Raw genomic sequence first — 18,717 nt, 5'->3', positions numbered from 1 at the left:
CCCCAATAATAGTCTTTTTTTAAAGATTTATTTATGTAGAAGACAGAGTTACAGAGAGAGGGGGAGAGAGCTTCATCTAGTGGTTTACTCCCCAAATGGCCACAATATCAGGGGCTAGGCCAAAATGAAACCAGGAACCTGGAAGTCCATCCAAGTCTCCCACATGAGCAGAAAGAGCCCAACTCCTTGGACCATCTTCTGCTGCTTTCACAAGAGCTTTAGCAAGGAGCTTAATCAGAAGCACAACATTCAGGACTTGACCCATCTCGGATGAGATGCTGTCGCTGCAGGTGGCACCTTAACTCACTGCGCCACAACACCAACCCCTCAATAATAGTCTTTACAGATTCTTAACTATCATATACTGACTTACTGCTTACTCAGGAGGTTAGAGGGGAATATCTTATTTAAAATCTATTCATTTATAGTAAAGGTTTGGTGCTGGTGCTGTGGTGTAGTGGGCTAAGCTTCCGCCTGAATTGCTGTCATCCCATATGAGTGCCAGTTGAAGTCCCAGCTGCTCCATTTCTGATCCAGCTCTCTGCTATGGCCTGGGAAAGCAGCAGAAGATGGCCCAAGTGTTTGGGCCCCTGCACCTGTATGGGAGACCCGGAAGAAGCTTCTGGCTCCTGGCTTCAGATTGGCCCAGTTCTAGCTGTTTTGGCCATTTGGGAAGTGAACAGCAGATGGAAGGGCTTTCTGTCTCTTCCTCTCTCTGTAACTCTGCCTTTCAAATAAATAAATAAATCTTTAAAAAAAAGTTTGAAAAAAGAATAAAAGGTTTTGACAATGGAGTAAAAGTATCATAGTCAATCCTAATAGATATTCTTTAGCTTATAATTAATGTTAAGTGTGTAATAATAACGTAAGTTAAATGCTGAATATGAGCTGGGCCACATGCCGGTTTTATTTTATGTATTTTTATGTTTTTATGTATTTTAGGTTATATTAACAGTATCTAAAAGGTACTTATCATTAATGTCTTAATTTTACAGATGAAAAATATCAAACTGAGGGTTAGAGCAGTTAAATGATATGCCCAAAATTCAAACAGATGGAAAATATCTGAGCTCTAGTTTGTGCTGTTCAGAAAAATAAACATGAAATCCTTGGCCCATTCATTAAAATTGTCTTCAGTATTATAAAGAACAGGTAGTTTTTCTTGGTAATTAAGGAAGTAGGGATTTGATCACAGCACAGAAGTAAAGCTGTCCGAAGGCCTAACAGCCAGGCCATCCTAAATGACTGCATTTGTCGGGGGAGTGCTGGAGAATAATAAAAGAAGACTGGTTGGAAAAGGGGCCATGTTATGACAAAACTTTGAAGCAGGAATTTGAATTGAATATATTTTGTTGCTGCCTCTCACAGTATTCCATCGAAGTACCCCAGGACATAGAAGCATAGTCTTTTCTGGATTATGAGGATATATTGCATCTTAACTCTTTCTGTTGCAAACAACAGAAACCTCCTCAAATTAACATGGCAGGGGAGAGGATGCATTTACTGGCTCATGCAATTGGGGGATCTTTAGGCACAGCTGGATCATGAATCTCAAACACTAAAATCAGAGTATGCTTTCTCTCTCCCACCCCAGCTGTCTGTTCAGATGCTTCTGCAGCCCTGATCTCACATTCTCTCAGTTCAGCAACTGCAGCAGTCTTTGACATTGATTCTGGCAGAGAAAGTCTTGGAGGAAGGTTGGAGGTTATGTTCTCACTTGGGAGCCAGTCACAGTGCCCAGGGAGATGAGCTGTGCTGATGGTCTGGGAAACATCCTCACCACCCTGTGAGTGGGAGATCAGATGCTCTGCTCAAACTGTAAGAGATGCATGTTCCTGCAGAAGGAAGGATCTTTGGGGCAGGCATGTGGTACAGCAGGTTAAACCATCAGTTGTGCTGCTGGCCTCTCTTACAAACAATGGTTTGAGTCCTGGCTGTTCTGCCTCCAATCCAGTTCCCTAAATGGGCCTGAGAAAGCAACAGAAGATGAATCAAGTTCTTGGGCCCCTGCTACTCAAGTGTGGGACCCATGTAGTGTGATCTTGGTTGAGTATTTATTGTCCTGAACTGGAGAGCATGTTTCTGGGTGACATAGATAGAATCTCTATCCCCAACTCCCCTAAAGGATTCTGATTTTTTTTTTATTTAAAAAAGATTTAAACAGATACATAAAAATTCTATAATTTATGGAATATTATGTGATATTTTGTTACATGTATACCTTGTATAATATCCAGTCAAGCTAAATATATTTATGCTTTCAAGCATATAACATTTCTTGATAGTTAAAGCATCCAAAATCCTATCATCTAGATTTTCTAAAATAGAGAAACATATAGTACATTAACATCATCTGTAGTCACCCTACTGTGTGGGAGAGCTCCAGAACTTCTTGCTCTTTTCTTGCTGTATCCTTGTACCCATCCCTCTCTCCCCAGTTGCCTCTTCAGACTCTGGTAACCACCCTTATATTTTTAACTTCTATGAGATCTCCTATTTTTTTAGACTGCACATATGAGGGATATCATGTGACACTTTTCTGTGCTTGCCTCATTTCAGTTGATAGGGATCTCCAGTTCTGTCTATGTTGCTGCAAATGACAATAATCATCGTTTTTATGGCTGTGTAATATTCCATATGTTTATATTTATGTATATTTTCTTTATCCATTCAACTGTGGATGGACAGACACTTATGTTTATCTATTTCTTGGCTATCATGAATAGTGCTACAATAAAAATGGGATTGCAGATGTCTCTTTGACAGATGGATTTCATTTCTTTTGATTATATACCCAAGAATGGGATTGCTAGATAATATGGTAGTTTTAGTTTTAGTTTTTTGAGGAAACTCCGTACCATTTTCCGCAATGGTTAAACTAATTTATGTTTCCACCAACGCTGTGCAAGGGTTCCCCTTTCTCCACATCTTCACCATCACTTGTTACCTTTTGTCTTTTTTATAATATCCAATCTTACTGGAGTGAGGTGATAGTTCACTGTGGTCTTGATTTACATTTCCCTAATGATTAGTGATGCTGAGCATTTTTTTATGAACCTGTTTACCATTTGTATGTCTTTCTTTGAGAAATGTCTGTGTAGGTCTTCTATCTGTTTTTAAGTTGAATTACTTGTTTTTGTTTTGTTTTGCTATTGAGTTGCTTGAGTTTCTTCTATATTCTGGGTATTAATTCCTTCTCAGATGTTTGCTTTCACACACTTTCTTCCATTCAGTAGGTTGTTTCTTCATTCTGTTGATTATGTCCTTTGTAGAAACAACTTCATTTTTGCTGTTATTTCATGTGCTCTTGGGATCTAGCCTAGAAAATACTTGCCCATTCCAATGTCCTAAAGTTTTTTCTCCATTCTTGGTTCCAAACAAAGTTTAAGCTCTCAATGTTTAGATCTTTAAAACATTTTGAGTTGATTTTTGTACATAATGAAAGATAGGGCTTGGATTCAGAATTTAGGGAAGATAGATATTCCTCTGAATAATTTCCCCTCGCATTGAAGTTGACTTAAGAGCTATTATAGCAGTTCATGTCTTAATTCATTTACTGAACAGAATTTACCAAACCCCTACTATGTGCAAGGCATTGTTCTGGAGATTAAAGAATTTTGTCAAAAATCAGAATACATGAAAATTGCTTCTCATAAAGCTTACTGGGTGGCAGGGGAGACAGACAGTAAACATACAAGTAAATCATACAGACTGTTAAAAGAACAGGATGAGCTTTGGAAAATGAAATAGACTTGGGGGGATTCCTAGTGGCTGAGGATGGAGCTTAGAATTTAGTTAGGGTTGGCATTATTGAGAAGACATTTGAGCAAGAATGTGAGAGATGTGAGGGAATTTGCTCTTGAATATCTGAGGTAAGACATTCTAGAAAGAGGGAGCAACCAGTGCAGGTGCCCTCAGGTTGGAATGGGAAGAGCTAGGTGGAGATGAAGCATTTATTCTCAGCTGTCCTGCGCATGGAGAGTGCTGCTGCTGTGCATGGCTGAACCTGCTGGACGGGGTCCCAGGGTCCCAGGGTCCCAGGATGCCCAGAGATAGTTCACATCCTGGAATCTCTTTTCTCCCCATTTTCACTATAAAAGCTAGAAGGAAGATTTTGGTAGTCAGTAGAAAAATATATGGTAAATTATTAAGTCTTTTTTGGATAGAGTCCAATAACAGAACAAAATAAACACCTGTGTCTCTCCTTTTTTCCTCCTCACTCAGCTCTGGTTTTTCTTTTTTCTTCAAGAGACAGCGCTGTGGCATAGCAGATAAAGCTGCTGCCTGCAGTGCTAGCATCCCCTATGGGTACTGGTTCAAGTCCTGGCTGCTCCACTTCCAATCCAGCTCTCTGCTATGGCCTGGGAAAGCAGTAGAAGATGGCCCAAGTCCTTGGGCCCCTGCACCCAAGTGGGAGACTCAGAAGAAGCTCCTGGCTCCTGGCTTCTGATTTGCTCAGCTCTGGCCATTGTGGCCATTTGGAGAATGAACCAGTGGGTGGAAGACCTCTCTCTGCCTCTGCCTTTCTATAACTCTGCCTTTTAAGTAAATAAATAAATCTTTTTTTAAAAAAAGAGAGAGACAGAGGCAGACAGAAAGAGAATGCTACCACTGGTTCACTCCTCAAATGTCTGCCACAGCCAGGGCTGGGCCAAGAGCTGGAAATACCATCCAGGTCTCCCACCAAAATGACAAGAACCCAATGGCTTGAGCTATCACCTCTGCCTCCCAAGGCTGCATTAGCAGGGAGCTCAAATCCGGAGCAGAACTAGATTTCAGCTCAGGTGCTCTGTTGTGGGATGGGGATATCTTAACTTCTAGGCCAAATCCCTACTCCTGCTTTGTGATTTTGATATTTCATGAAGATAGATGGTGGACTTGGGGGCCAGTGTTGTGACATAGCAAATAAAGCCACTGCCTGTGATGCCGGCATCCCATATGGGCATCAGTTCATGTCCCAGCTGATCCACTTCCGATCCAGGTCCCTGCTGATGGCCTGGGAAAAGCAGCAGAGGATGACCCAAGTATTAGGGCCCCTGGTACATGGGAGACCCTGACGAAGCTCCCGGCTTTAGCCTGGTTCAGCCCTGGCTGTTGTGGCCATGTTGGGAGTAAAACAGCTGGTGGAATTCTCTCTCTGTGTAACTCTGACTTTCAAATAAATAAATAAACCTTTTATTATATTTATATATTTTTATTATATATTTTTATATTTATATTTTTACAAAATTGTGGACTTGAGTCAAAAACTACATCTTTAAATCATCAGAGTTTTTTTTAAATGATACCTAATAAATTCTTAGTAAAAGAGATTTTTGAATATCGGAAATATTATATATACCAATCTGGCACATCTTTAAAGATAGAAAATGGTGAAATCTAGTTTAGTAATAAATTTAGATTACTACTCAGATTTTGGTGTAATGTCATGCCAGTTAGTAAGTATCCATTTTCTGCAAAGACCTGTTATAAATTCTATTCTCTTTGCATATATAATATCAAGAATGAACAAGTATTCACAAATGTTCACGTTAGAAACCACAAAGTGAACTTCATCTGGCTGTTTTCTTGCCCCTGGGGGCAGGCTTCAGGAAGCTTCCCTTGCCTCCAGGACTGCCCTTCTCGTTGCCTGCTGCCCCTTTTGTACACCCTGCCCTCTCCAGAAAGAGCCTGGGCCACCCTTCGCCTCAGGGACACCCCAGCCGTGTTATTTAGCTTTCTTTATGAGCCCCAGTTTCTCAGATGAGGTGAGTGTGGTTGGGATGAGTGATGGTTGCTTATAGCTTAGTGCTTGTTAGCTGCCATGACCACAGGCAAAACCAACAGCCAGGAGCTTTGGAAAATGCCAGGTTCTGGGTGAGAAATGAGGAGCAGGGTTAGGAATAGCGTAGAGGAGAATGGAGAGATGTATGTTTCTGGAGTTGCTTTTTCCCAGAGTGGTCAACACAAGCTTCTGCTACATTGAACTGATGATACTTTAGGTCTGATACGTAGTGTGGGATAATGTATTGTGATTTATTATACTGTAATAAATTAAAAGGAAAGGTTAAGGGAGTTACCCTGAGAGATAGAGGGAATTATCCTGAGAACCATCCTGTTCTGTACCAAGCAGTGTTGTAATAGTTTACTACATTATTCCTTTAATAGTCACATCATTGTGAGGTAGGTGGTGATATTTTCCTTCTAGGGATGAACAGAAGGCCCAAAGAGGGCTACTTAAATAAAACCATATAACTGGGAAGTAGAAGTGTCTCATGATATTGTATCAAGCAGGAAAGTGGACTTTTCTTTTTAAAATAACTATGTAAACACATTCTGAAACAACCAGAAGTGCTTCTTATTTATAATTTCTTTCCTGGGCAGGAAAGATAATGCATTATTTATACTACTTTTTCTTCAACTGTTCACAGTAATTTTATTCTTTCTGTATACAGAATACTCCTTTATATATTTTTAAAGATTTATTTTATTTGAAAGGAAGAGATAGATAAATAGATCAATCTCCCATTTGGTGGTTCACTCCCCAAGTGGCTGCAGTGGCCGGGGCTGGGCCAGGCCAAAGTCAGGAGTCTTGAACTCCTTTGGTTCTGTCCTGTGAGTAGCAGGGGCCTGTACACTTGTACCATCTTCCGCTGCTTTGCAGGGAACTAGATTGGAAGTGGAGCAGCCAGGAGTAGAGCTCATGTAGGATGTTGGCACCGCAGGTAGTGGCTTAACCCACTGTGCCACAATGCCATCCCCAGCCTTTATGCTACTAAGTACAAAACAACAGGTGGTGTGGTATGATCCTCATTTTGCAGATGGTTAATACTAGATTTTGAGAAGCTAAAAATAAATAGTTCAGAAATGTTTCAGAGTAGTAATGGTATACCATAATACAGAATTGATATGTGAATTTGGGATGGGCATTTGTCCTTGTGGTTAAGATGCCCACATTCCGTACTGGAGTACTGGGTTTGATTTCCAGCTCTGGCTCCCAATTCCAGCTCCCTGCAAAATGCAGATCCTTAGAGGTAGTAGCAAGTGATGGCCTGAGTAGTTGGGTCCATTTCACCAGCATGGGAGTTGAGTCTGGATAGAGTTCTCTTCTCTTCTCTTCTCTTCTCTTCTCTTCTCTTCTCTTCTCTTCTCTTCTCTTCTCTTCTCTTCTCTTCTCTTCTCTTCTCTTCTCTTCTCTTCTCTTCTCTTCTCTTCTCTTCTCTTCTCTTCTCTTCTCTTCTCTTCTCTTCTCTTCTCTTCTCTTCTCTAGAAAGCTTTTATTTAATAAATATAAATTTCATAGGTACAGTTTTTGGAATATAGTGGTTCTTCCCCCCATACCTGCCCTCCCATCCCCACTCCCATCCCATTCTTCATTAAGATTCATTTTTTTTAAGATTTATTTATTTATTTGAAAGTCAGAGTTACACAGAGAGAGGAGAGAGAGAGAGGTCTTCCATCCGCTATTTCACTCCCCAGATGGCTACAATGGCCGGAGCTGCACCGATCTGAAGTCAGGAGCCAGGAGCTTCCTCCAGGTCTCCCATGCGTGTGCAGGGGCCCAAGGACTTGGACCATCTTCACTGCTTTTCCAGGCTATAGCAGAGAGCTGGATCGGAAGTGGAGCAGCTGGGTCTCGAACCGGTGCCCATATGGAATGCCGGCGTTTCAGGCCAGGGCATTAACTTGCTGCACCACAGCACTGGCCCCTAAGATTCATTTCTGGATAGAGTTTCTAGCTCCTAGCTCCAGCCTGGGTTCCAACCCCAACCATTGTGAGCATTTGGGGAATGAACCAGTGGATAGGGGAGTTCGTTTCTCCCCCTGTCTCTCCCTCTCTGTCTTTCTGCTTTTTAAATATATAAATATACATATATACACACATAATTTTTTTAAGTTGCAAATGTTGAATTGATGCAATTTAAAAGACATTTTGTCATTTGAAATGTATTCATGAAATTACTTGATAGACACATAGCAAGCGTTCAGAAGTGCTGGTGCTTATGTTATCTTCTAAAGATGGAATTCTGTATCATGAACTCTAGAGAGAAGGCACAAATAAGTTTAAAATTACTATGTTTGTAAGTACTATATAGGAAATGAATGTGTGCTATAAAATTTTATAATAGGAGAGCTTAACTTAGGATTCTCTAAATAGCTAGTGACTCTTAAACTTGATCTCTAAAACGAGAGAAGTAAGCAGCAAGAGAATGGTGTGGAGTGAGGAAAGGAGGGCATCCAGGCCAGAGATGGCTTTCAGAAACCCAGGCAAATGGTGATGTTTGCAGTCAGGGATTTGCAGTGGAGATGAAAATAGAGGACTTAATTAAGTTTAAAAAAATAGAGGAAGTAATAGCCATGAGATTTAATGATGGATTGAACATGGGGTTGAGGGAGAGTGAACTATCACTATAACTTAAAAGCAGTGAATTAGTATTGTGACTGAAGATTTAACCACAAAGCCTAGAAGGAAATTAGAGTTAGTAATCTTAGTGCATCCCTCCATAAGATGGTATTCATTTTAATGTACTTTAAAATTTGCAAAAAGATTCTGTGTATACGTTTCCTTCAATGATACTTGTGTATATATTTTCCCTGAAGGTATCTGTCATGAATTTTAATTTGAGAAGGTAGCTTAATGAAATGTTTATGCCTGTTCTCTCTATTTTAACTGGTAGAATCTTAAGAAGATTCAGGAAATGGAAAAGAGTGATGAGTCTAGCACAGACCTGGAGGAACTGAAAAATGCTGACTGGGTAAGTAAGGTGGCTGGATTTGCTTTCTGAGCTGCTTAGTGTCCAAGAAATAGATGAAACATTTTGTTTTTCAAGATGCTGCTTATTAAGAACTGTAGTATAAATTGATAGGTGAATTTGAATGCTTAGGATTTTACTTGAGGAAATATGTGTTCCTTATTTTTAAAAGATTTCTGCTTTTATTTGAATGAACCCTAGTGTTGCTGGGAATTTGGGTATTTTTAAATATTAGCTTTTCTAATTATATCAATACCTTAACATAATTCTTATGTGCAAATCAAAATTTAAGCTGTTTTCAGGATTGGGTCTGCATCTAACTATATACTAATTTACCCAATGAACAGTTAACTGGATTAGGGCCCTTGTGATACAGAATTAACTCTCTGGGGTCTGTACCCTCATAAAACTCAGTGTAGAACAAGATAGAAATTTATGAGAAAGATGAGTACAGGGTATACATATGACACACTTTGGATGTCTGTTGTTTTTCAGCCATGATACTAAATCCCAGTGACACCAAGCATCTATGCCCTCAGAGAAAACTTGGTAGGCGTGGCAGCCATGGGGACAGGAAGTGTTAGGTGGGATATGTCTAGGTATCAGGAAAGCACATATTAGGTAAGGATACAGGATAAATAATGGCATTATTAAATGAGGGAATACAGGAATGGATGCAGATATGGGAGTACGAATGGGCCACTTTTGGCCATATTAGCTTTTAACTGTTTGCCACATTGTTTTGTAACAACTTTATTGAGGTCCATTGGACATACAATAAGCTGTTCATGTTGAGGGTGTACACTTTGATAAGTTTTGACACATTTATATGTGTACTCATGAAACCATTACTACAATCAAAACAATGAGCTGTCACCTCCCCAAATTTCCTCATACCCTTAATCTTCTTCAAGTCCCTCCCTCCTCACAAATTCCAAGATCAGTTTGCATTTTCTCGGATTTTACATAAATGTAATAATATAGTATGTCCTGTTTCCAGTTGAGTTTCTTTCATTCAGTGTAATTGTTTTTAAATGTCATCTATGTTGTTACCTGTGTAATAGTGTTTTTTTCTTTTTATTGATGAGCAGTATTCTGTTGTATGAATGCATCACCATTTGTTCATTAATTTGTTGGTGATCATTTGTGTTGTTTCTTGTTTTCAATATTCCTAATTTATCGATAGATTCCTTTATGGAGATAGTACAAATAGTATTTAGTAACCTTTCAGAGTAAAGTTAAAAACCAAGTTGACTATATTGTCCTAAAAGCTAGTATCAATTATCATTTAAGAATAAGATTAACAATTTCTTTTTGTATAGGAGAATATTCTAATAGTGTTGTTCTAGGTATATTTTACCTTAGCTAATAAGCTTTTCAAAATAAATTTTCCTGGTCATTCAAGCCAGCTACATAGCTCTAGGTGTTCAGAAGTTAGCAAATAGGTAGTAAAAACATGAAATAAAAATTTAATTTCTTCATTTGAAAATTAATCACTGAAGATGTACCAATTCCAGAAGGAGTTACATTTGCATAGGTCTCCAACTTCTTCCTTGTAAGACTAATAAAGTGAACTACCTATAAACATTAGAATGAAAAGAAGGCAGAATGAAGGAGAATTAGAAGGTATTTAAACTGATAAGAACAGTTACTACAGTTGATGTTACCTAAAAGGCCGAGAAGCAATTTAGAAGGTCTTTAGTGGCAAAATCCAGATATCTCAGAATCTCTTTGGTGGACTAAGGAGTAAATGAAAAAAATCTCTGGGAATACGTCTGTGAAAGTTACATGTTATTTTATATAGCAATCATAATGAAAATTAATTTGTTAGATTTTCTGAAAAGTAATATGTTAGATTTTTATGAAACAGTAATACACAGAGAACTAGATATTTTTAAAAATCTATTTGAATCCAAAAATTATAACAGAAGCCTCTAATGTGATTGTCCTCAATTTATATGTTTTGTGAGTTCAGAGTTTTATGTATCAGGTTTTTCTAAAGACTGAGAAGGTCAAGAAAGTAGGACTTTTTAAAACGATATATTGCAACTGAACGTTAAAGGAATGAGTAAGGGAGGTGGCAAAGTTGGGACAAGAGCATCCCCGAAAGAGAAAAACAGATATGGAGGGATATTATATTAGAACACCTTTAATGGAAGAATCCAAGAATCTTTAAAATATGAATATTTTTAGAAGGCATTTTAATGAATATACTGCAGTCCTTTTTGGACCTAGACAATGAGAACTGGAATGCATTTTTTTTGTTCACAAATTTTTATTGATGTTTTTTGAGAAATTTAATCAGTTATTTTCTATAAAGATTCTTATGAAATATAGTACTTGGTTTTATAATAAATATACTTAAAATAGCTGTTTGAGTCATTTGTTAGTTTTAAGTAGTATTTCAGTTAAATATTATATTGATTGGCTTGTCATTGAAGTAGAAACTGACACCTTAGGTTATGGACAGAATAATAATATACATTTATGTTTCATCTCAAATCTCTCATATAAATCTCATTTTATTCTCAGAGCTCTTAAAGATAGGCAACTTATTTGTGAATAAGAAAACTGTGACTAAGTAACATCTGCAAAGATAATGACATAAGAATAAAGTTTATCAATACATAAAATTGTCATTTCTGAGCATTTTCTGTGTGTGCAACGCTGTAGACCAATTCTAATCTTCTCAACTATTTATGATGAGGAAACTGGTGCTCTGTAAGGTGAAGCGGGATGTGAAGTATCAGTCAGCTGTGGCCACAATAATGCTGCATATCTACAGAGTCACAAATCACAAAGCAAGTGCCCTTATCTAGTTTGGAAGTTGGCAGATCACCTGTGCCAGCTCCACCCAACATAGGTCAGTCTAGGCTTGAGGTTCTCAGGATAATAATAGAAACACAAGGGACTAGCCTATTGCTTTTGAAGCCTTTGGTCTCATCACACCAACGACTATTCTAGCAGCCAGGTAAATCTTGTTGCCAGACTCAATGTCAGAGGGAGTGAAATAGACTCCTCTTTAGAGAGCAAAATCACATCATAGAGTGGAGACGCAGGGAAGGGAAGTATGAAGAACTGCCCTTGGGGTGAGCCTTGGGGGACAGCAGGTTAAGCCACTGCTTGGGATGCTGGTAGCTCATATTGGACTGCCAGTTTGAGTCCTGGCTCATCCGCTTCTGATCCAGCTTCCTGCTAAATGCATCCTGGGAGTCAGAAGATGATGGCTTAAGTGTTTGAGCCCCTGCTACTCACAAGGAGACCTGAATTGAGTTCTGGACTCGTGTCTTCTGCCTGACTGTTGTAAGCATTTGGGAAGTGAATCAGTGGATGGAAGATCTCTCTGCTTTGTCACTCTGCCTTTCAAGATGAAAATAAATAAAGGTTAAAAAAATGGGGCTGACATTGTTGCATGATGGGTTAAGCCACTGCTTCCAACACTGGCATCTCATGTCAAAGTGCCAATATGAGTTCCAGCTTCTCTGCTTCCTACTCAGCTTCCTGCTAATGCACGTTGGAAGTAGCAGATGATGGTCCAAGTACTTGGGCCTCTGTTACCCATGTAGAAGACGTGGATGGAGTTCCTGGGGCCTGACTTTGGCCTGGACCAGCCCTGGCCTTGACAACCATTTGGGGAGTGAACCAATGAAGGGAAACTTCCTCTTTGTCTCCCTCTTTTTCTGTCATTCTGATTTTTAAATAAAAAATAAATCTTTAAAAAAAAAAAGAATGGACACATTAAAATGAGGTTCACTAACCTGCCCTTACCTCGTGGTAAAGCTAGGTTTTAAACCCTGTGCCTCAATAGTTATAGCCTGTGAATTCTTTCTTGGTTTTCTATCCGCCACTTAAGTGTCCTAAAATCTAATTTTAAGATAGTTTCTATTCGGTTTACTCAGTGTTTTTTAAAAAATATTTATTTATTTATTTGAAAGTCAGAGTTACACAGAGAGAGGAGAGGCAGAGAGAGAGAGGTCTTCCATCCAATGGTTCACTTCCCAGATGGCTGCAATGGCCAGAGCTGCACTGATCCAAAGCCAGGAACCAGGAACTTCCTCTGGGTCTCCCATGTAGGTGCAGGGGCCCAAGGACTTGAGTCATACACCACTGCTTTCCCAGGCCATAGCAGAGAGCTGGATTGAAAGTGGAGCAGCTGGGTCTCGAACCGGCGCCCATATGGGATGCCGGCACTTCAGGCCAGGGCGTTAACCCACTGAGCCACAGCGCCGGGGGCCCTGTACTCAGTATTTTGTAATTCAAGCTCATCATTTATTGTGTATGGCTATAGCTATTTAGATGAAGTTAGTAAATTTATTCATGATGTCTTTCCACCCTTGTTCTTTCAGGCACGTTTCTGGGTACAGGTGATGAGGGATTTACGGAATGGGGTAAAACTTAAGAAGGTTCAGGAGCGACAGTACAATCCTTTGCCCATTGAATATCAGCTCACCCCTTATGAAATGCTAATGGATGACATTCGATGCAAAAGATACACTTTGCGAAAAGTGATGGTAAGTAACAAACAAAACTATTAATGGACACAAGTGGTTATTCTTCCATAATCTTATTTGTTGAAGCTGGTGTCAATATTAAATTTTAAAAATTATTTCTTCGCCTGCACCGTGGCTCACTAGGCTAATCCTCCGCCTTGCGGTGCTGGCACACCGGGTTCTAGTCCCTGTCGGGGCGCCAGATTCTGTCCCAGTTGCCCCTCTTCCAGGCCAGCTCTCTGCTGTGGCCAGGGAGTGCAGTGGAGGATGGCCCAAGTACTTGGGCCCTGCACCCCATGGGAGATCAGGATAAGTACCTGGCTCCTGCCTTCGGATCAGCGCGGTGCGCCGGCCACGGCGACCATTGGAGGGTGAACCAACGGCAAAAGGAAGACCTTTCTCTCTGTCTCTCTCTCTCTCTCTCACTGTCCACTCTGCCTGTCAAAAAAATAATAATAATAAAAAAAATTTATCTCTTCTTCTGGTTAAAGTAATACTTGGTCATTATAGAAAATGCGAAGTGGGACAGGTATTTGACACAATATTTAAAACATAGTTTAGGATGCCAAAATTCCTTATCACAGTGTCTACTCTGAGTCCCTGAGCCCCATATGGGATACCCAAATGGAGTTCCTGGTTCTTGGTTTTGGCCTGGCCTACCCTGGCTAGTGCAGCATTTGAGGAGTGAACCAGCAAATGAAAGATCTCTGTCTCTTGCTCTTGCTCTTGCTCTCTCTGCCTTTCCAATAAACAAAATAAAAAATTTTTAAAGATTTATTTATTTATTTGAAAGAGCTACAGAGAGAGAAAGAGAGATAGATCTTTCATCCCTGGTTCACTCCCTAAATGGCCAGAATGACCAGGCTGGGCTAGACCAAAGCCAGGGGCTAGGAGCTTCCTCTGGGTCTCCCATGTGGGTGCAGGGGCCTAAGGATTTGGGTCATCTTCCACTGTTCTCCTACGCACACTAGCAGGGATCTGGATCCGAAGTGGAACAGCTGGGACTTGAACTGGCACCCCTATGGGATGCTGGCACTGCAGGCCATGGCTTTAACCCACTGTGCTACAGCAACTCACTAAAATAAATTTTAAAATATATATTATGGTTTTTTCCCATGTAATTATATATCAATATCACTTCTAAATGGCTGCATCTTTTCTAACTTATGAGTGTACCAGAGTTTATTAGACTTATCACTTTATATCCAGTTATAAGCAGCCTCTTTTGTATATACTGTTATATAAATATGTGTGAATAGCCAGAGTGAAATCCTTGAATTAAGCTTAGAAGTGGAATAGCTAAGGGCCAGCATTGTAGCCTAGAGACTTAAGCTGCTTCTTACAGTGCCAGCATCCCATGTCAGAGTGCCACTTTAAGTCCTAGCTGCTCCACTTCCAACCCTATTCCCTGATAATGTGCGTTAGGAGGGCAGCCAAAGATGGCCCAAGTGCATGGGCGACTCAGAAGGAGTTCTTAGGTCCTGGCTTTGGCCTGGTCCAGCCCTGGTTACTGCAGGCATTAAGGAGTAAACAAGCAGGTGGAAGATCTCTCTTTTCTGTCTCTCCCTCCATCTCTCTTTCTCTGTCACCGTGCTTCTCAAACAAATAAGCATATGTATCTTGGGACAGGCATTTAGTCTTAACAGTTAAGACCTCAGCTGTCCTATAATGGAGTGCCTGGGTTTGAGTTCTGACTCCACTCCAGATTCCAACTTTTCCTGCTTAAATGCACACCCTAGGAGGCAGCAGATGATTACTCATGTATTTGAGTCTCTACCACCCATAGGGAAGACAGATCGAATTTCTGGCTCCTGGCTTCAGCCTGGCTGGTTGTGGACATTTGGGGAGTGAAATAGTGGATTGGAGCTCTGTTTTTCTTTCTGTGCTTCTCAGATAAACAGAATTTTTCGAAGAAATTTAAGTATGCGTACATACACATCCCTTGCCTCCAAATGGTCTTCCTGCATTTGTTCTTACACATCTTCAATCTGTATTTCCCAAAAATAGTTAGTGTTGGCCTTTTAAATGAATATGTGGTACTGTCATAGCTCTGTTCAGAACTTTCCACTGGCCCTACATCACTCCTAAGAGTAGACTCCACATCCTTACATTGGCCCAAGAAGCCTGCGTGGGCAGGTCCTGATTACCCCTCAGGCCTTAACTCCTTGCACTCTTCCCTTCTCCCCCTTAGCGCCCTGATCTCTTCCTGCTGTTCCCCTCCCTGGGTGCAGGCATGTGACTCCCCTTCATTTGAGAAGGCTCCTCTCAACCTCTGCCTGTGTGGCACCAGCTGGCCTTGCCTCCCCTGCCAGACAGGGACTTAACAGTCTTTACCCTGTCTCCTGTGACTAGATCATATGCCTAGCATAGAGCCAAATACTGAAAACTATGCTCATTAAGTAGTTGTGAGATGAATTAATTACACATGCACACACTTTTGAGAAAATTTAATCTTTTTTATGTAGAAGATTCTTATCAAATACATCTCTTGGTTCTATAACAAATTGACTTAAGTAGTTGTAAAAGTTTTTTGAGCTGCTTGTTAATTTTAATGGGTTTATAATATTTCAACTAAATATCTTATTGATTTACTTTATGGGTGAGGAAATTGAAATTTACAGATGCCCAATTGTAACTTTCTGAGTGCAGTTGAGTTACAACTCAGGCAAATTTGCTTCTTGTTCTGACCACAGAGCCTATGCTGTGCACCATGTACATATTGCCCAGTTGTCCTCAGAAACGTTGAGATGCTTATTATTTACAATGGAATACCTTTACCCATTTCTTCACATCTTTGTACAAACTGGGTGTCTTTTGGAGTTGACCAGTTTGAAAGAAAATACTCTTTAATTTTTTAAATCTGCACTTTTTGCATTTACATATTTTAAAATATGTGCCAGCTGTTTGTATTAACTTAAAAGCAATGTATTAAGCACTGCTCAAGTGCCAGGCTATATTCTGCTCTGGAAGGGCATAATACAGTCCTTGTTCTTTCAAAGTTTTCAATATGTTAGGAGACACTGATCATGTAAGACTGTGAAAGGGGTTAAAAAAAAAAGTACTCGAAGGCCAAGAAACAATGAGATTTCATACACACACAAAAATTCACCGTAATTAGAATACAGAACGGAGTGTTTGAAAGTGAATCCGGCAAGGTAAGAAGAAAAGATGAATCGGGACAGAACCTGAGAAGGCTCAGCATTTAAGGATGAGCAGAGAGGAAGGAGGTAGAATAACCACTGGCAAGTTACAACCAGAGAGAGCAGGGAAGTGGAGTCACAGCTGTGAAGGGCAGGCAGTGTTTCAGAAAGGTCAGAGAAGCCCTGTGAAATGGTTAACAGATTTAGCAACACAGAAGGATTTGTTAAGTTGAAGAGAGGATAAAAACAAATTGTAGGGTGGGAGGTGAGGAAGTGGAAACAGTGAGTATGTCTTTTAAGTTTAAAAGGAGATAAAAGGACAGTGTCTGGAAGGACACATGAGGTTAAAAAAGATTCTTGTATTTCTTTTGATGATATGAAAGGACTTAATTTGGAAACAATTGATGGAAAGGAGAAAGTGGAGACGTAGAAGCTAGGGATCCATGGCAGGACCTGCAGGAGAGAGAGGACGGCTCTGTGTCATCACCTTCCCATGTCTCCTTCTGGAAGACAACACGCCACTCTTCTTCATCTTCTGTCATGCCCTAAACACAAGTGTAGAATTGGCTTTTCTAGAGTCCTGTCCTGCTCTGTGTTTTCTTCCTTACAAGTTCATGAGTTTGTTTATCATATCTAGATCAGAGCTTTCAAAGTCTGTGTAACATCAGTTCTAGACTGTCTCTACATTTTGTAAATTTCAAACGTTCTGCTGTACCTCGCTGGCAGGGTTTCTCAACCCAGATCCAACTGCTCAGTGGTCTGTGAACTGAGCTCACTGGTCTTTCTCTGCCCCTTGAAGGTCATCATCTGTAGCCTACCTGAGCCACAGTCATTTACCATCAGTTTGAGATCATGCTTTCCTTTCTCTCTTTCTTCAAAATGACTTTCATTCACTCAGATATATTACAGTAAATAAAATAATTTACTTGACACCTTTTAGGAAAATTGATTTTTCCACATTATAAAAGTAGTTGAGATAATTTATTTTTTAATAAATGTTGAAATACTATTTTTAAGATTTATTTATTTATTGGAAAGGCAGAGTTACAGAGGCAGAGGCAGAAAGAGAGAGAAATAGGTCTTCCATCTGCTGCATCACTCCACAAATGGTCACAACGGCCAGAGCTGGGCTGATCCAAAGCCAGGAACCTGGAGCCTCTTCCAGGTCTCCCACACAGGTGCAGGGGCCCAAAGACTTGGGCCATATTCTACTGCCTTCCCAGACCATATCGGAGAGCTGGGTCAGAAGTGGAACAGCTGGGATTCCAACTGGCACCCATAAGGATGCTGGCACTGCAGGCAATGGCTTTACTCACTATGCCACACAGTGACTCACTATGCTGAGTCACTCCCCAAATGACTGCAACAGCCAGACTGGGGCAGGCTGAAGCCAGGAGCTGGAACTCCATCCTGATCTCCCACATGGATGTCAGGGGCCCAAGTACTTGGGCCATCTTCTATTGCCTTCCCAAGTGCCTTAGCAGGAAGCTGGATCAGAAGCAGTGCATCTGGGACTTGAACTTGCACTCTGGTATGGGATGCTGGCATTACAGGCTGCAGCTTAACCTGCTGCTCCAGAATGCTGGTCCCAAGACAACTTAACTTAAAAAAAAAAAAAAAAAAAAAGATTTAGTGCAAATGCAAAAAAAAAAAAAAAATGGTGTAGGATAGGAGTCATCTGTTATCACAAAACCCAGGCACAACCACTTGTAGGCACCTTTTTCTGTAACTGTGCACACATATCTTCCCTTTTCCTCTTGCCGCTAATCTCTTTTTGCATCTGTATTTTCTCCCTGTTTCTATTCGGAGTCCTTCCACACTCCCAATAATTACGTGGCTGCTGGATTAATCTTTTTCAGTCCCAGCCTTTATAGAATTATGCCAAATCAGAAATTTTCAGTGTTTTTCCGCTGTCCTTCAAATAGAAACCTAAAACTCCTTAGACTATTTAGGACCCTAGGCATCCTTATTTCCAACTCATGATTTAGTCTTAATTTCCAAACCTGACACTTTTTTTTTAAAGATTTATTTATTTATTTGAAAGTCAGAGTTTTTTATACACACACACACACACACAGAGAGAGAGAGAGAGAGAGAGAGAGGTCTTCCATCTGCTGGTTCACTCCCCAATTACCTGCAACGGTCAGAGCTGTGCCGATCCAAAGCCAGAAGCCAGGAGCCCAAGGACCTGGGCCATCCTCCACTGCTTTCCCAGGCCATAGCAGAGAGCTGGATTGGAAGTGGAGCAGCCAGGTCTCGAACCAGCACCCATTTGGGATGTTGGCACTGCAGGCGGCAGCTTCATCTGCTACGCCACAGCGCCAGCCCCAAACCTGACACCTTAATTACTCTATG

General features: G+C 40.5%; 1 protein-coding gene across 7 annotated transcripts in view; it reads left to right on the top strand.

Annotated features, from left to right (window-relative positions):
• Nucleotides 1-18,717, top strand: part of SPIRE1 (spire type actin nucleation factor 1) — a 200,979-nt gene that overhangs the window by 118,533 nt on the left and 63,729 nt on the right. For all 7 annotated transcript variants that reach the window (XR_007921864.2, XR_011379447.1, XM_017343990.3 and 4 more), the window contains 2 exons: nucleotides 8,658-8,735; nucleotides 13,079-13,243. Coding sequence is in view for 5 of the 7 variants with exons in the window: in XM_017343990.3 (XP_017199479.1) it covers nucleotides 8,658-8,735; nucleotides 13,079-13,243 (243 nt within the window). In the remaining 2 variants the exon portion in view is untranslated. The remainder of the gene's footprint in view (nucleotides 1-8,657; nucleotides 8,736-13,078; nucleotides 13,244-18,717) is intronic.

The sequence above is a fragment of the Oryctolagus cuniculus genome, chromosome 10 (genome assembly GCF_964237555.1).
Source record: "Oryctolagus cuniculus chromosome 10, mOryCun1.1, whole genome shotgun sequence".
NCBI lineage: Eukaryota > Metazoa > Chordata > Mammalia > Lagomorpha > Leporidae > Oryctolagus > Oryctolagus cuniculus.
The sequence above is the reverse complement of the archived record's forward strand: the minus strand, read 5'-3'. Positions and strand labels throughout refer to the sequence as shown.